The sequence below is a fragment of the Caretta caretta genome, chromosome 7 (assembly GCF_965140235.1).
Source record: "Caretta caretta isolate rCarCar2 chromosome 7, rCarCar1.hap1, whole genome shotgun sequence".
NCBI classification, from domain to species: domain Eukaryota; kingdom Metazoa; phylum Chordata; order Testudines; family Cheloniidae; genus Caretta; species Caretta caretta.
In genome coordinates, this window is record NC_134212.1 from 13,553,416 (window position 1) to 13,570,606 (window position 17,191).

Sequence of the window (17,191 nt, forward strand, 5' to 3'; positions counted from 1 at the left end):
CTGTGGGCTGCGGGCGGCCCAATCAGCACACAGCTGCGGCCTATGTGACATCCTCGAGCCATACAGGTAGTTTTGGATGCGGCCCATATAACACACTGCAGGCCACACCTGCGGCCCACAATGTGGAGAACCACTGCTCTAGATGGTCTATATGCCACTAGAGGGGGCCAGAGTACCATACCAACCAGGCATGGGTTACAACAGCACTATTTATCACTCACTTGGCATGAGTGTCATACATTGGATTTAATTTATTGCAAAGTGTGTGTCAGTACTTCATGGCCTTGATGCCTGTTCTGCTTCTACTTCACGGAATAATACACAGTTTTATTATTTTCTGTACATTGCCCTCACCATGGTATCAGAACGCCATGTATCTGTAAGCAAGCATGGCAGATTCTGGTATATTTATCTGTATTCAAAGCACCTAAGAGCACTTTAAGACCAGGGAATTAGTTATTAGTAGTGCAGTGGCCATATAGGTATCAGTTGCCAAGGCCCACTAAAGAATGTGCTCTGCCCAGTATTTAAAAAAAGAGAGAAATCAGCTGTATGATGTGGACTAAAAATGGAGGTGTGAAGTAGGGGATTCAGAGTAAGACTAGATGGAGGGGATTTTATCTAGAACAAAAATTTGTATTCGGACAATCAGCTCAGAGCCAGACCAGTTCATATTTTACTTGAACTGGTTCACCGTTACCTATCTGCCAGCTTCTGTCTGAAAGGTGAGGATTCTGCCATCTCCGTCTCTGGCATTTTAAAATGCATGTGAAAAGAACGGAATAACACTCCATCGCCCTGAAGAATGATGTCCGATTAAGCTGCAGATTCAGAAGTGTCCCAACTACCATTATGTAATTTATATAGTTTTGACCTTACCATACATAGATTAATATTAAATTATTTCTTCCTCCTAATGAGATTTTGATACCCATTGTACGAAAATGCACCATCTCCCCACATCCAGTCTGATCTACTGCTTTGTGACATGTTAGGATACACTGTTGTGTGACTTAAAATAATTACTCCATCACTTTATTTTAGAAGAAGTTTACGTTAAAAAAATAAATCAAGCATCCTGTAGGTAAAAATAAAAATAGTTATAAACTTCTGGTCCAATCAGCATTCATAGGAGTGGCTGGCATTGAACACTTAAAAAAAAAAAAGACTTTGGGAAATAGTCTCTTTTCAGTGATTGATCATCAGTCCTTTTAATGCAGTATCATGAGCACATTGAGTAGGAAATGTTTGTGTATATTACATTAGTACATTTCTCCAGATATCATCATTCATCACCTTAACTAAACACTATACTGATCACTATGGATTTGCATATCTTCTGCTAACTGCAGTGCAGTACTTAGCAAAACTGCTCTGATGTTCATTTTCCTCTAAAATACTATTCATTTTACCTTCTTCTTTTACTTGTAATTGAATATCCAAATTTAAGAATCACAGGCCATACCCTCAGCTGGTGTAAATCAGTGTAATTCTGTTGACTTTGACAGAGCTATAACAATTTATACCCATTATACCAACTTCCTTCCCATATTTACACCTCATGCAAATCTGGAAACCCCGCTACCTCAAATTTTTCAACCTATATCAGAAATGGTCCTGTCAGCTGCTAATTTGGTTTCTACTGGGTAACATATGTTTTTCCTGTTCTAAGCATATATCTCTCTTGCTGAGGTCCGCAGATGTTCCCTACTGAAGATGATGACTTGCTGCCACACACAGCTGAGTCCATATATTTCCACACTTCACTGTGAAGAATCACTTATTCACCTGAGTGTTTTCTTTGTCTACAGGACCTCATTATTACATTTGACTGATTAATTGTGCCATACCAATAGTAATCTGCCAGCACACACAATTCTGAAAAGGGGATTATTTTTTTGACTTGCTGCTCATATGTACAATGCAATTTGTGGCAACTCATTATTCACAAAGGGAGAGAAATGCAGGCAAAGAATGGAAGGAATCACAGAGAAATAGGTAATATCTTATTTATAGATTTCTGCAGAAACTCTATAGTTAGCAAAATATACCATCTGTTACATATCCACACTATTCCTAAGTGCATATTAGCAATCTAAATACATGCCAAACACCTGATCTTTGCTATCTTATTTAATACTGTTCTTGACAGGCAACATTATGCTTTATTAGGTTATGTCATCTTGTGTTATAAAGTTATGCTAGGTAACACAATAACAAAGGAGGCAGCGGGGTTCTGCTGCTGCTATTGTAAATGTTCGTGTCGGGGCAGATTTTCAAAGGAGTTCAGCACCGAACACCTTACATTTACTCACTTATTTCAGGGGGCAGATTTTCAAAACAGTTCGACCCCAGAGCTGATTGGAAAATTGAGTGGTTGAGGATGGAGGTATGCTCAGAAAAAAAATGACAAAAACTAAAATACATTGTTTTTTAAGTGAAAAACTAAAAAAACCCCAAAACTTTTAGCCCAAAATTGAACATTTTCAGCCAAAATGTTGGATGAGGAAATGTAGCTATGGTGCCTCATGGGAGTTGTTGCTCGGGTGCCTCATGCAACCATTCTCTTCCATGGGCTGGGTTCCCTGGCTAGACTATACCTCCCAGTCTCCTGCTGTCACAGTGCATCATGGGAGTCCCTGGCTGCAATGCATCATAGGAGGTGTAGGCTGGTTGAGAAAACTGGCCCATAGAGAAGAATAAGGCACCTGAGCTACAAATCCCATGAGGCCCTGATGAGGCATTTACCAATCATTTCCCCCTCATTTTCCAGGTGTTCTGGGGGTTTACCCAATTTTCCATTAGATCAGAGTTTAAGCAGATTTTTTTTTTGACTAATTCTATTAAGCACTCACTAAGTGTCCATTGGTGTTAATGGGTGGTGCTGAGCACCTCTACATGATCTGGTCACTTCCTTTAGGTAACCAAATGGGAATTAAATTATTTTGAAAACCTGTCCCCAACTGAGGTGAGTGCTGCACACTTTGGCAGATCTGACCTATAGTATACTGCCAATAATGCCAATGAAACAGGCAAGATTCCTGCACAGGGATTTGGCACATCACTTGTAGATCAGATACTGAAGATAATTTCTTACCACATCAAAATTGGTCTTACTAATTAGGAAACTGTTGCACTATTGACATTTTAATCAGAAGTGGAGTCTGTGATTTTAAATGAAAAACAAGGGGAAATCAATTCCTTAAGGAAAGGTAGAGGGTGGATGCAAGACAGATTACTGTAGCCTCACCAGACAAAAGTTTCTCCTTACAGTCTCCTGCTTTCTAGCAAATGCACCAATTTCCAGAGTCACAGGCGCCGACTTTTCAAAGTGCAGGAGAGGGGGTCTGCTTGACCCCCTGGCCCTGCCCCATGCTCCACCCCTGTTCAACTCCTTCCCCCAATGCCCCCTGGCATGCCCCACCTCTTCTCACCCTGCTCCACCCCCACCTTGCCTCTTCCTGCCCAGTTCCACCCTCACTCCTCTCCCCTCATACCCCAGAGCTTTGTGAACGCTGCAAAACAGCTGATTACAGAGGGCAGGAGGCGTGGGGAGGGAATGGGAGGTGCTTGACCCCCTGGACCTGCCCCATGCCCCACCCCTGTTCAACCCCTTCCCCCAACGCCCCCCATGCCCCGCCTCTTCTCACCCTGCTCCACCCCCACCCCACCTCTTCCTGCCCAGTTCCACCCTCGCTCCTCTCCCCTCACACCCCAGAGCTTTCTGAATGCTGCAAAACAGCTGATTACAGAGGGCAGGAGGCGTGGGGAGGGAGTGGGAGGTGCTGATCCATGGGGCCCGCCACTGGGTGGGAGGTGCTTGGGGGGAAGCTGATAGCGGGTCTGCCAGTGGGTGCTCACCACCAACCATTTTTTCCCCGTGGGTGCTCCAGCCCTGGAACACCCATGGAGTCGGTGCCTATGTCCAGAGTGATGTGTAATATTACTGGCAGAACTCTGAGAACAGAAACTTGGTTAATTTTGCATCTTTGTGAAAACATGCTTCACAGTATTGCTCCTCCCCTCCGCCCCACCCCCACCCCCCAAGCTTCTTTTACCAGCAGAATCTTGTTCTTAGCAAAAATGTGAATCTACGATTTACAGTAAGGGAAAGGGATTGGAAGCCCTTGACTAAACTACGTATATTTTTCAGGGTATTTTGTTTTATTTTATTCTGTTTTAAGAAAAAAAGATAAAGCCTTGTCTTCTGTGTGCTACAGTAGCAAAAGGCAGGATAAAATGTGCTGGGATTTCTGCTGGTTTTTATTACTAATGCACAAACCTCAAAAGGTTTGGTTTATTTCATCCCTGTGGTAATCTGACAGTTTGAAACTTTGTATGCAGTGTAGTTGTAGCGTGTGTTGGTTCCATAAGATTAGAGAGACAAGGCAGGGGAGGTGATATCTTTTATTGGACCAACTTCTGTTGGTGAGAGAGACAAGCTCTCAAGACACACACAGCTCTTCTTCAGGCCTGGGAAAGGAACTCCTGGGAGGTGGAACAAATAGTTTAACATAAGTAGTTAGCACATCCACTGTTCAAGGTAGAGTGGCCCATTAACACTTCTGCAGTCATAGGACAAAAGGGGGGATGAGTGGGTTACAGATTGTTCTAATAAGCCATAAATTCAATGTCTCTGTTCAGTCCATGTTTTTTGCCGTCTAACAGAGTTAAGCTCCCAGGCTTGTCTTTTGAAAATGTTGTGCAGGTTTGAAACTTTCTGAGAGTTTCTGATCCTTCTTTTATTGAAGACAATGAGGGTTTTTTTTTCCCCACAGTGTAATTGGGTCCCTTCTCCTAAACTCTGAAATTTGGGATATTCAGGCCTGAACCATCCCCAGATGTTATGGGGACATTTGAAGTCTGAGGCAGTGTTCTTATCAGGATCTACCCAATCCTCACAAAAGCACTTCCTAGAGGTGTTTATCCGTGTTCTAAACACTGGTTTTTCACAGCAGCCTTCACATGCCATCGCCAGTATCTTCACAGCAGTGTTGGGAAAGACCTTATGTGACTTGATTTTTGCTACATGCTAATAAGCACACAATGCTCTGTGAGGCACTTATCTCTGTATAAACCAAGTCAACGCTAAGGCCTATGCACCACTGCCTGACTTTGGGACAAGGTGTAAGTGGGTGCTATGCACCTACTAATCTCCCTTCCCAAGAAGATGGGTAGGTAATTGATATGGATCTATAGCAAATACGGATCTGGAGAAAAGGGAACAGGCATAATCCAATGACTCTATTAGTACTTCCTTCATTTATATTGTACTAAATTTTCAGAACAAGTAAGTAGACATGTTTGTAAAAGGTTTAAAAGACTGGGTGTTTAGGTAGTACATCAAATAAATAAAACAATAAGTATCTGTTAAGTTTGAATATAAGTGAAGTATACAGAATCATGCCATTCTTGGTTTCCTTTCTGTTTATGGTAGTGAATACAACAAACTATATGCTCCTTTCCTTTTTGTCTTTTCCCCCCATAGAATACTTAAACTCCAACCCAGAAAACTAGCGGGCAGGCAATTAAAGGGACATCAGATATCTCCAAAATGTTTTTCCAATGAATTGAAAGATACCTTCAATTGTCACCATAACAGAGTGTAGAACGTGCTCATGAGGTGCTCCAGCTGCCTAATTCAATTCAGCCACCTCTGAAAAGAGACTATCTGTCCAGGAGACCAATATACAAAAAGAGGGAGAGGAAGAAAAAAAGTAAAGTCAGTTGTGTAAGATTCATCTAAAGGGGAGCGAATTCAGGTATTGATAAGCAAGAGCTGAGCCTGTCCAGATAGTGACTACTGTTGTTTTGAGTAGATTAGGCTGTTTTTTTTTGTTTGTTATTTGTTTTTGTTTATTATTGTTCATAAATTCTCTGCCTGCTGGCTCAGGAAGTTACCCAGTTGTTGAAAATAAGGGGAGAATAGTGGCTGTTTGTGGAAATAGTGAACAAATACAATGCTGAAACTGAATCCGAACAAAATTGTCACTCTATTTTTATCACTTTGAAAAAGTTAGTTTGGTGCAGGATTGACTACCCTGGAGGCAGAATTCTTCTATTGACTAGGTGCAACACAAGCAATGGGACCATTCTCACCTAAGCCTTGCCAACATACCTACATCTACCAATGTGCCTCCATCTTGGATTGGAAGGAACTTTTGTAGGGGTGAGATGTGATTTCAGTGTCCCTGACCCCTTTCATCCTGAGCCTCCTTCATGTCATTTCCAGAATTCAGGACCCATAATTATTTGGAACCCTTGACACACCCTCCTCTCATTTAAGCTAAGGGACAATAAGCTTTAACGCCTCATCTGATCAAACTGCTGTTGAACCACATGAAGAAAAAAGTATTCTCTGAGAAAGCCAGGTCTCAAAAAGAACTTTCTAGATAAAAAAAACAGCACTTTGAATCTGCCCCCACCCAAATCAGCCAACAGCGAGTACAGATTGCGAAGCACAAATACAATACGTTCCTTAGGAGAAACACTAGAAGAGCCCTACGTTGCAAACTTGCATAATAAATGGGAAGCACAGATATAGACTCCTCCATTTCTTCTGGTTACCCACTAGGTATTACCTCATTCTTATCCTCACCAGCTTGGTCTCATCCTTAACCTCATAATTAGATGTTAGGCAAGACACTTGACAGCAGGAGAGATTGAAGAGACTGACATATAGAACTAGTGGGTATTGCATATTGATGACATCACAGTTCATGAATTCTAGCTAGCTGTATAATGATCCCCTACATGCACTGGGAACTGTCCAATCCTGTGGAATCACCAATGTGAGAGCCCAAAGGGAAGTTGAACAATTGGTCACTATTGCTTTCTACATCTTCTCAAAAAAAAGAAAGAAAAAAAAAGAACAGAGCCATTCAAGTGTGACTCCACTTCCTCATTTTAAGGTCCACTAACGTGTCAAAGAACTCCACCGGGTTAGAGCTATCACAAGCAGCTGACAAATACAAAAGAAACAGCACAGACATGTGATCTTCTTTGCTTGCTGACCACCACAATCAACATCATCTCCATGTTATAGCATTCCTTAAAGCCAAAGTGGGTATGGTAAATGTACCTGAGAACTCCATTAGATTCTTGACCAGTTCCACCAGAGCCTTCTTGATAATCCTTCTCAGGAAAAGAATGGTTAAAAAAAAAGATATTTTTAAGAGACTGTGATTGTCAGGGAAGTCTCTTATAACCATCTCTTTCAAAGAAAATTGTATGTCCCCCTACCAGAGACAGCTCATGGAAATAATTTCCAACAATATCCCCAGCAGCTTTCTGATGGCCTTCACTAGCCAAGAAGGACATGTATTCAATGTGCAGGTCCTAACAGAAAACTTTCCTATCGCCACCAGCATATCAGCAAGTGACATTGGCAAAAATTCAAAACAAAGGTGACTGCAGGAGCAGACAGCCTGGGCCAAATCTGAGCTAATGTAACCACAAAACAATCTGATTATTTCTCACAGTGAGAAACAGTTGACTCTGTCACTGGATACAAATGACCTGAATTAACCCTGACATTTAACAGCCCCATTAACACAGTCTCCTGACACATCTATCTCCCTGTGCAGCATTAAATAAAATATTTAAAATAAAAAAAAAAAGTTTAGTTCATAGGGAAAAAAAGCAAACACAGCTATTATTTACCTGATTTCTTGTAGGTTATAAGTTTGATTTGCATGACACTATCTACAGGACTAAATTTCCATGCCTAACAGGACCGAAAGGTACGTTTCAGAGTGTGAACATAAAACCCTTATGGTAAGATAAATAAAGCAAACAATATGTGAAATTATATGGGATAGATAGCTCTAGGAAGGAGATGATATATCCTGTTATATTTTATTAAAACACAGTTTGAATGAAAAAAAAATGCATTTGATACATCCCCTGCCATAAGGCACGCTGACATAAAAGTAATGAATCTCAGCATTTTAAATGAGAGCTTTTGGAACAAAAAGAAAACCATTGGCTTTGGTGGAATTTTTTGGAAGATACATCTGCTATGTTATCTTTTGTCATTAGAGTCACATTATTAATGGGGAACCACACTGAGAACCTTATTATCTGCACCTTTTTAATAAGCAATGAAACAGAAGGGTAGATTCTTCTCTTGATGTATATTCATAGCTTCAGTTAAAAGAAACTGACAAATAGCCATAGAAATTACACTTAGGGGTAGGTTATGCGTGTGTGTGTGTGTGTGTGGGCAAAGGGAGACTTTACTACCATAATGAATCTCCTAGTGTCCATTTATTTGTCTCCTGTAAAGCTCTTCATTTGCTCATATAGGTCCAGATACAAAGCCCATTGATATTAACAGAGAAATTCCCCCTGACTTTAGTGGGGTTTGGATCAGGACTATACTGATCAGATTCCTTTGAAAAAGGTCTGCCAGCATAGGCATTTAAGTACAGATTCTCATCAATGTACCAGAGTAAATGCTAAAGTTACTGCCCACCTAATAATTAAACAAATAAAACATTCATTATTAGAAAAATAGGCTTTTTCTCTATTGACATGAAAGGCTTGTAAATTTGAAATATACAAAAAAAAAAAGTCCAAGACAAGCTTCTTTTTTGTGTTCAGTATCCAAAAATGGTGCTATAGAGTCATCAAATAACGCTGAATGAGCTTGCAAAGGGGAATATAATGTATTACAGAATGACAGGACTTGGGAAGTAACTTCCCTATGAACAGGTTATTCTATAATCATGCACCTCAAGGATTTTAACACCTCCACCTGAAGCATCTGGTTCTGGACAATCTCAGAAACAGGGTACTAGATTAGAGGGACCACTGGCCTGACATGGTACAGTATATGAGCATGTATGCAGATAGAAGTTTTATTATACTATTGCAATAAAAGGTCTGGCTCTTTTAATTTCAATTAGATTTTTGTCAGAGTAAGGATTGCAAAATCTGACCCATAATTTGCAGCTAAATAAATCTGACAATTAATATTTGTTTTTTGTTTTCTTTTGTTCAAGATCTTGGAAATTTTGAAACCAAAACAAGAAGCACTGTCTCAGTCAGAGAAGGACAAGGAGTGGTTTTGCTTTGTGGTCCTCCACCGCACTATGGAGGTATTCTATGATGTTCTGAATTGTGCAGTTGATGTTGATTTATACAGATACTGTCATGTCCAGCAAAAGGTATCCTGCAGCTCACAAGGTGATGGACAGTAGAATACTGTAAGATGGACCCAACAAATTGGTCATTTTTGTTTCAAAGCATTGCATTCCTAAAAACAGAATGAAATGGCAAGTATATTTACTACCTTACTGTAAAATCACCAGATATGAGTAAGTATTCTTCAGATTCAAACCACTAATGCTGTGCTCTTAAATGGGTTTCTTACAACGTGTGGATTTTCAGTATTAAGACCCCTAAATTGGACTACTCGTGGCAATATAGTTAAGCAAGTGCATAAGTGTTTGCAGAATTGTGGCCTAAATCTATACTTGGGTGCGTACTAGAACTGTGTAAACTAAGAGCCACTGAAAATCTTCACTCTGATATCAAACTGTACTCAAACCTTTAGTGTTTCAGAAAAATATGGACAACTTTTACCCCTATTATTTTTCATTTTCATGTTCCTCTACATTTGAATTTCAGCCTGAAGTACAAGTTCCAAAAACATCTGGAAAAGTGTTATCAATACAATGCATTATGATAACAAAGACTGATAAAAATTGTTTTCTTAACAGAGTGTAAGATCTTCCAATAACAGTAGAGCAGAAATGTACACCGTATACTTCAGAATATTCTGTGGTAGCATCTTAAGAAAGGGATTTGCCAAAAAAAGGACAAAGTATATTATAAAGATTTCATTGTATTTCCAGATCCACCAGAAGCAAAAATTAATGAAAGCCCTGTTTTATGAGATTGTCAGTCCAATTTCAAAGATCAAAGAAATTCAGATAGATGATAGTTCTTTTTTATAAGGACATAGAAGAACCCATATTTTTCTTTATTATTATTCCTATTGGAACCCCATGCAGAATCAAGGCTGCATTGCACTAGTTACTGTATACACATGATGTAAATATGATCCCTGTGCTAAAGAACTAAGTACATGCAGATTGGTTGTTCACTACCTGGTAATGACTGTTTGGGTTAGAGCAAATATTCCCTCATCAGTATTCAACACCTCTTCATCAACAGAAAGAAAGTCGGAACTCTAAAAATAGGGATAAAATTATATACTCCATATCACTAATTTTGACCACATGAACTCTGACAGCTTGAGAGCTGTGTGAAACATTTGTTGAGAAACTAAACAGACTTTCTGAGATTGAAGAGCTTCTGTGGAAAATGCTTCATGTCAGTGAGTATTAGTAGAAGTTAGGCATGGCAGTGTTTTCAGTTAAGTGTTTAGCATCTCAGGTTGGGTTGTTTGGGTATCAACACGTGAATGAAGTCACATGACATTTCTTCAGGCTTCTTGATGGGCTTTGGCTCTATTCTGTGTGCTTGAAAGGATCAACAGAAGCTATTTTCTCTTGTTTCCTAAGCTTGTGAGAGAGGAAGCAAGAAGATATGCTGAACAGGGAGCAGATATGAGGTTTACTAAAGCCACTAGCTAGGGATGCTTGGTCACTAGTGTTACCCTCCAAAAAGACAACTTTAGCTGGGGAATGGGGGAAATCAGGAGAAGGGTCTATTGGAAGGCCTACTAAGGCGCAAAAAAATAGGGTATTATTGCACTGATATTTTGGTTTAAGTATGCGGAAGTGACTTACTGTATTCTCATATTTACTTTCCATTCAGTAACGCTAGAGTTTGTATTTCATCTCTCCTCATCCTACCTTGTAATGCTAGAATTATTTCAGAGGGTAAAAGAGTGTGTTATTTGTCTCTGGAGGACAAAAGTGAGATGGGGAAACTAGGAAAGTTGAAAATATTTTGTCTCTCTCTATGCAGTGAATCCACAAGCAACACCACCTCACTTCATCCCATGTCAATTCCTCCATTTCTATGTGTAGTAACTGAACAGCAGCCTGCAGTAAGAACTCCATTGTACATTACAATCACTTTGGGTGGTATAAAAGCGCCTCCATTTGTCTTTATGGTCACCATTATTTTGGTTTCATGATTTATACATAAAATCTGACATGGAAACTCACTTTATTCTCTGAAACATCTCTGATTCTCTTCTGAAGCAAAGCCCATCTTACCTGTGTGTGTGTGTGTGTGTGATGCTGTGACTGTTTGTGTACATAACAACACGCAGTAAAACTTTGACTAAACCCCATAAAGAGTGGGGGAGGAGTCTTCTGGGGAATTGCTTGAGAGGTTTCTTGATGCTTCTGCTGCCCCTACTGCTGCTTCTTGTGAGCCCTAGGTGCTCCTGAGCTGCTGGTGTTTGCAATGGTGGCCTCTCTTGGCTGGTGAAGTAGGGGGTTCAGCAAAGTTCCTTTGCAGGAACTTGTGATCTAGGTTTTGCTTGTAGTGCAGGGTCACATGTAACCTTCTCACATTTTCCGTACATGTAGCACAACATTTCAAGCCCCTGTTTTCATCTAAATTATTCTGAAACCTTAGATACTATGCTCACCTGCCCTTCCCATTGGCTTCCTGTACAGCCTGTTCTCTACTGCCCTCCATCATCAGTGTCACACATATATGTATTTTAGTATGAATGCATTTATATGTGTATGCCTTTATGCTTATATAGATATATTTTTTTTCCTCATGGTATTTATTTCCCTACCAGAAATAAGTGATATGACTCTCAAGAGAACCTGTTCTTCCGAGATTTTGCAGCTCAACCTTGCAGATCTGAAGAGGGCTTGAATAGTTTGCATGAGTAAACAAAAATTCTGGGTGTTATAACCCACATCAGACCTTTTGAGAACTGCCCATGAGCAATCAAATGCTCACAGCCCCATAGTTTTCTAATGTGGCCCAAAAGGCTCCCTGTATTAAAAGATCATAGAAAATTTCATTTAAAAACAATAACAAGAAGAAATAAGAAATAGCACAATGGCCAAATCAGTTTTTCAAACTGAAAGCAGCAGCTACTCTTCGGTCATTCATTTTTTCTGTCTTCCAGGGGAGGTGACCACACATACTTGGGAGCTCAAAATAGTTTACTGCATGCTAGCACTGACCTCTCTCTGTCTCTCTCTCTCAGCAATATTTTCTCAATTCTTATTAAAGAAACAGAGTTATAAGACAAATTCTCAAGAGGAGAAGATAAATAGCGATCTGTAAAGGGAAAGCAGTATATCAGAGGGGGAAAGAAGTCCATCAATAAGCTTAAGCCCAGAAAATCTTATAGAGAGATGAAATGTCAGTTCATGTAATGTTTACAGCACTATGAAAGAGGTATATAATCAGGGAGATTAACTGAAACCCAGTCCTTAAAGGCAGAGAAAGCTCCAAAGGGAGTCCCTGAGATGGATCAATGGGATGGATAGGACAATTAACCATCCTCAGACTATCAGGCTCCTCTAGACTCAAAGTAAAAACATTATACTGACATAAAGCCGGGGAAGATGTTCATAATGGAAACAAATAGTTAAAGGTGAGTTGATCCCAGCTTAATTGAACTGACAGAAGGATAGTCACGAACAAACCTCTTCCATAGTGTTTTATTGCTTGGAAATGTGAGCTGCTGACGAAAGGGCATGAAAACAAAAAAACATATTTGGAATAACAAGCCTCCAGGGAATGGAAATTGAGTTCCTCTCCTTCTGTGAACCATTGACTCTGTATGTGTTCCAAAATTATATGCCATAGGATGAGGAATAAGGTGTAAACTGCAGTATAAATTGTATTCTATTTTAGGGCACTAAGACAGTGAAACACTTCTATTACTGTGGAAAAGGTGTTTTGATTGAAGCTCTCTCCCCTGACACTAAACACTTAAACGAGAAAGGCCTACTGGCAGTATGCATGGTTCCCACTGAATTCAATGGAAGTTCTGCGCGAGTAAGGCAGGCAGGATTTGGCTCTTAAAAAGAGATGGGAAGGAAACTGGTTAGCTATCAAATAGTTTGCTGTTTACTTTCTTGGCCTGTACACCATGCCAGAGAAAACTTGCAAATGTGTTGAATTTCCTTGTTTTATACAAAAATGGTGATTTGGATTAAAGAAGGAGGATCATTACAGGATGGACATTCTTGTAACATTCATTAGAGAGAGAGAGAGAGGTCATATTACATTGATCTTTGTTTCTTTAAACAGAGCTTTAGTTTCTACAGGCTGTACTCTCTGCATTTACTACTGAAGACAACATGTTCTGTCCATTTGTTGCAATCTAAGTTTAGCCTCAGAACTAATGATGAGGTTATTATTATATATTTGTATTACAGTAGTACCTAGAAGCCCTAGTCATGCACCAGGACCCCATTGTGCTAGGCACTGTACAAACACAGAACAAGGATCCCTGCACCAAGATTGCCTGAATTTGCCAGTGATGATCCTTTTAAGGCCTAACATTATTCCCACAAATATTACAATGAATAAGATCCAGACTTTACACAAGATCTGTGTTACTTTGCCACAACTCTCGTTCCTGATATGGTTAGTTCACTCAAACAAACTCATCATTAGATTTCAGCTAATAATTTTGTTTAATATATTGAAATGAACAAATGAATCATGTAACTTGAAGGACCCTTGTAATAAAAATTACCACCACTTAACATAGACTGTTTGAATAGTATTACACTATCAAGAGGTTTTGAAATCAAACTGTCATCTTATTCCTCACATTATTTGTAGATGATCAAGATAAGGAATAGTTATATTCTCTACTCTGTACTGTCGAACTCTATGTGCATACTGTAGAGCATGTATGCTCCATGCATGACATTCCATTGATGCCAATGGAATTTCCACATGCAAAGCATAAAATAAGGACCCACCATATTATTTATTATCTTATTACTGACAGCTGAATGTAATATGCATCCCTTGTGTTCTACATATTACAGAGAAAAGACTGCCTTGAGGAATTCACAGTCTAGTTCAATGTGAGACAATATGTAAAATAATATGGGAACTTTCAAGCCCAAGACAGAGTAGAAGAACTGAAGCTAAATATATACATAGGAAATGCTGATAGTGAATACTAAAGAAGATCTTTCCTTACTATTTTAAGTACAGATAATCCTGAGAGCAGAAATTCGTCCCCATCTCCCCCATTCCACTGCTAGGAGATTGGAATGCAAAAGCAAGAGGAGGGGAATGCAGGATAAGGCTCCAGCTGGGATCTTAGGCCCTCATGTTCATCAGACCCAGAAACAAAAACATGAAATGATGGAGGGGCGGTGCGGAAATCAGACTCCTAGGGCTGGATCCAGCCCCTGAGAGAAGAGACCATTCCTCCCACCTCTGACAGAAGCAGTGAAGTGGGGGTTGGGGGAACAACAGCCCCACTTGGGCCTCACATCCCACCACACTGCTGGAGCTGTGAAGGTTTACAGCAGCTGAGGATCTGCCCTTCTGTTTTATAAATGTTTTGAAACTAGCCTTACCGCTAGTCCCACGCTTGCTAAGAGAACAACAACACGGCAGTGGACACTAGTACATTCCCAATTCTGAATGTGCAGTATGGAGATAGCCGCAAAGGTGCTCTTCTTTTAATGCACTTTAAATGTTGTTGGAAGCTAACTTTTAAAATAAGCTGATGTCCCAAAAGTGTAAATGCTATCATGTATGAGGTAGAAAATTGTCAGCTGTGACTCTAAGACTATTTATTCCCAACCCAAGAAATAATGGTTATCTTCCATTTCTGCGGCAGTGCAAGGAGAAATTGACACCATCTCAAAAAAAGAGGTCAATTATATATTGGGTAGGAAGGTTGTCATGTGGAAAGGAGATAAAGATCTTCAGCAAGAAAGCAAGAGACCCTGAACACCTTGATGGAGTTTAAATAATTTGGCAAAAATTTTCAGTAAAAGCCTTAACATATCTCAAATTGTCCACCTTAAAACTGCCAGTCACTAAATATGCCTGAAACTTTCAGCCTTAATCTGTCTCTTTACTCACATTAATAGATAAAGACATTAAGTTTTAGAACAAAATGAATGTTACAATCAAGAATATTCTGACTCTTCAAGGCTTTTTGGTCGCCCTAGTCAAAAGAAGAAATTTTAAGGGAAGGCTTTCTTCTGCCAAGTTCAAAGTAAGCAAAATAATGCACAGCTGATTTAATCTAGGTTTAAAATAAATATCAAGGCTAATAAATAACTATTCTACCACAATACCCAAGCAATCTTGCTCTTTTCTGCTTCCACTTCCATGTGGATTTATATACCCAGCCCCACGCCCCAAATAGATTCAGCCACTTATTACTAATTATGCTCATCAACACTCTGCAAGGTGCAGTTGCTAAACTACCTGGACTGGGTAGCAAGGTTCAGGAAGGCTGATTGTCATGGGAGGTGCTTTAAATCTATCTCTGCCGCAGTCTCTGTGAGAACTGTCAGCCACATCAGTTACTAACTGGTAATTCTGTGCAATTGTAAAAAGTAGAACAAAAGAAAAAATAAAACAGCAAATCTGAGGATGTTGTCCCTCTTTCCTCCAGTTTTATACAAGTTAAAAAAGAAGTTGTGACCTTATTAAGTAATGGGTGTATTCATGAATGGATAATATATAACAGAAGTAAATAAAAATGCTGTTAATTAATTCAAATGAATGCACCAGACAACATGGATGTTAGTTTGTTGGAGCTGATCATTAAGAAAGTTGGATTCTTTTGTTGTTGCACTGGAACCAAAGACCTATTGTCACACTTCTTTACTTTACCAGAATGTGAAACCTGAGGCCTTGCTCCTTCGAACTATTACACAAGAGTTTAACTTTAAACATCTGAGTAGTCCTATAGATCACAGAGGAACTACTCATATGCTTACAGTTAGGCATATGCATAAGTGTTTGCAGGATTGGAATCTAATTCCCTGTATGTAAGTTCATGTTTAGCTTTCCTACTGTGATTTCAGTGGGACTACTCATAGGTGTAGAGTTAAGCACATATGTGTTTTCCATATTAGAGCACTAGTGGAGGCTTTGCTCCGTGTATATTTGAGTACCAGGGCTGACATCCACAAACAGGCTTAGCCCTGGTCTACACTATGAGTTTAAGAAGAATTTAGCAGCGTTATATCGATTTAACCCTGCAACCATCCACACGATGAAGCCATTTTTGTCCACTTAAAGGGCTCTTAAAATTGATTTCTGTACTCCTCCCCAACAAGGGATTAGCGCTGAAATGGACATTGCTGGGTCGAATTTGGGATAGTGTGGACACAATTCAATGGTATTGGCCTCCGGGAGCAATCCCAAAGTGCTCCATTGTGACTGCTCTGGACAGCACTTTCAACTCAGATGCACTAGCCAGGTACACATTGCTTTGAGCAAAGACCAACCAGCAGTAACTGCTCATAGGAGTTGTCGTTCAGTGCTTATGATGCAGTGGCTGAATATAATCACAATATTTTAATCAAATTGGAACAATTAGACTTTGTAAGCTTGTCTGAGAGGCTGGCACCTCAGTGTTATATTAAAAATGTGAGGAGAAAATGACATGAGTATATTCCCATTTTGCTGTGGATTTTTTGCTCAGCAAATCCTAAAAGTTTCACACTTCTCTGAATTTGATTTTCCATCATTATTTGCAAGCACACATAGCCAGGGGATTCTTTCCAGGTGTAAAATTGCCATAAGGTTAGCAGAATATTTTTACAACCTAAGGGTAAATTACACTCTGTTCCTACAGTATCCTGGGAATGAGTCCAGCTGGTATCGTAGATGATTTTGACGCAAAAGTTTGCAGAACACCCCATACATGTGGTTAGGACCAAGGTTCTGCTTGCCTGACAATGTTTGATGTGCCACTAAGCAGGATTCGCTCCTATTTAGCCCCATCCAGCAATAGATTACGCACTGGGTCTCTGATGGAGCCTATGCATATCCCCAGTAGCTTCACTATAATCAGCTATACTAGGATTTGGGTCAAAGTGGAAAAAATGTCATCCGCTAATATCATAATTCTTCATTCTTTTCAATGTCTACAGCATATTCTGGAGAGTGTGTTTTTCTTTTCAGAACAGCACAAGATCTTTCTAAAGATATTTTGTTAGCTTAAAGTATGAATGAATGATTTGCCTAGTTTTAATCCATTGTGCGTTAAATGTGGATCTATCTATCTATCTATCTA

The 17,191-nt window shown here is 39.7% G+C and overlaps 1 protein-coding gene across 3 annotated transcripts in view; it reads left to right on the forward strand.

Annotated features, from left to right (window-relative positions):
- Positions 1–17,191, forward strand: part of CNTN6 (contactin 6) — a 230,894-nt gene that overhangs the window by 115,664 nt on the left and 98,039 nt on the right. For 2 of the 3 annotated variants that reach the window (XM_048858291.2, XM_048858290.2), the window contains exon 5: positions 9,006–9,101. The exons of the other annotated variant lie outside the window; for it this stretch is intronic. In XM_048858291.2, coding sequence (XP_048714248.2) covers positions 9,006–9,101 — 96 coding nt within the window. The remainder of the gene's footprint in view (positions 1–9,005; positions 9,102–17,191) is intronic. 3 annotated transcript variants of the gene reach the window in all.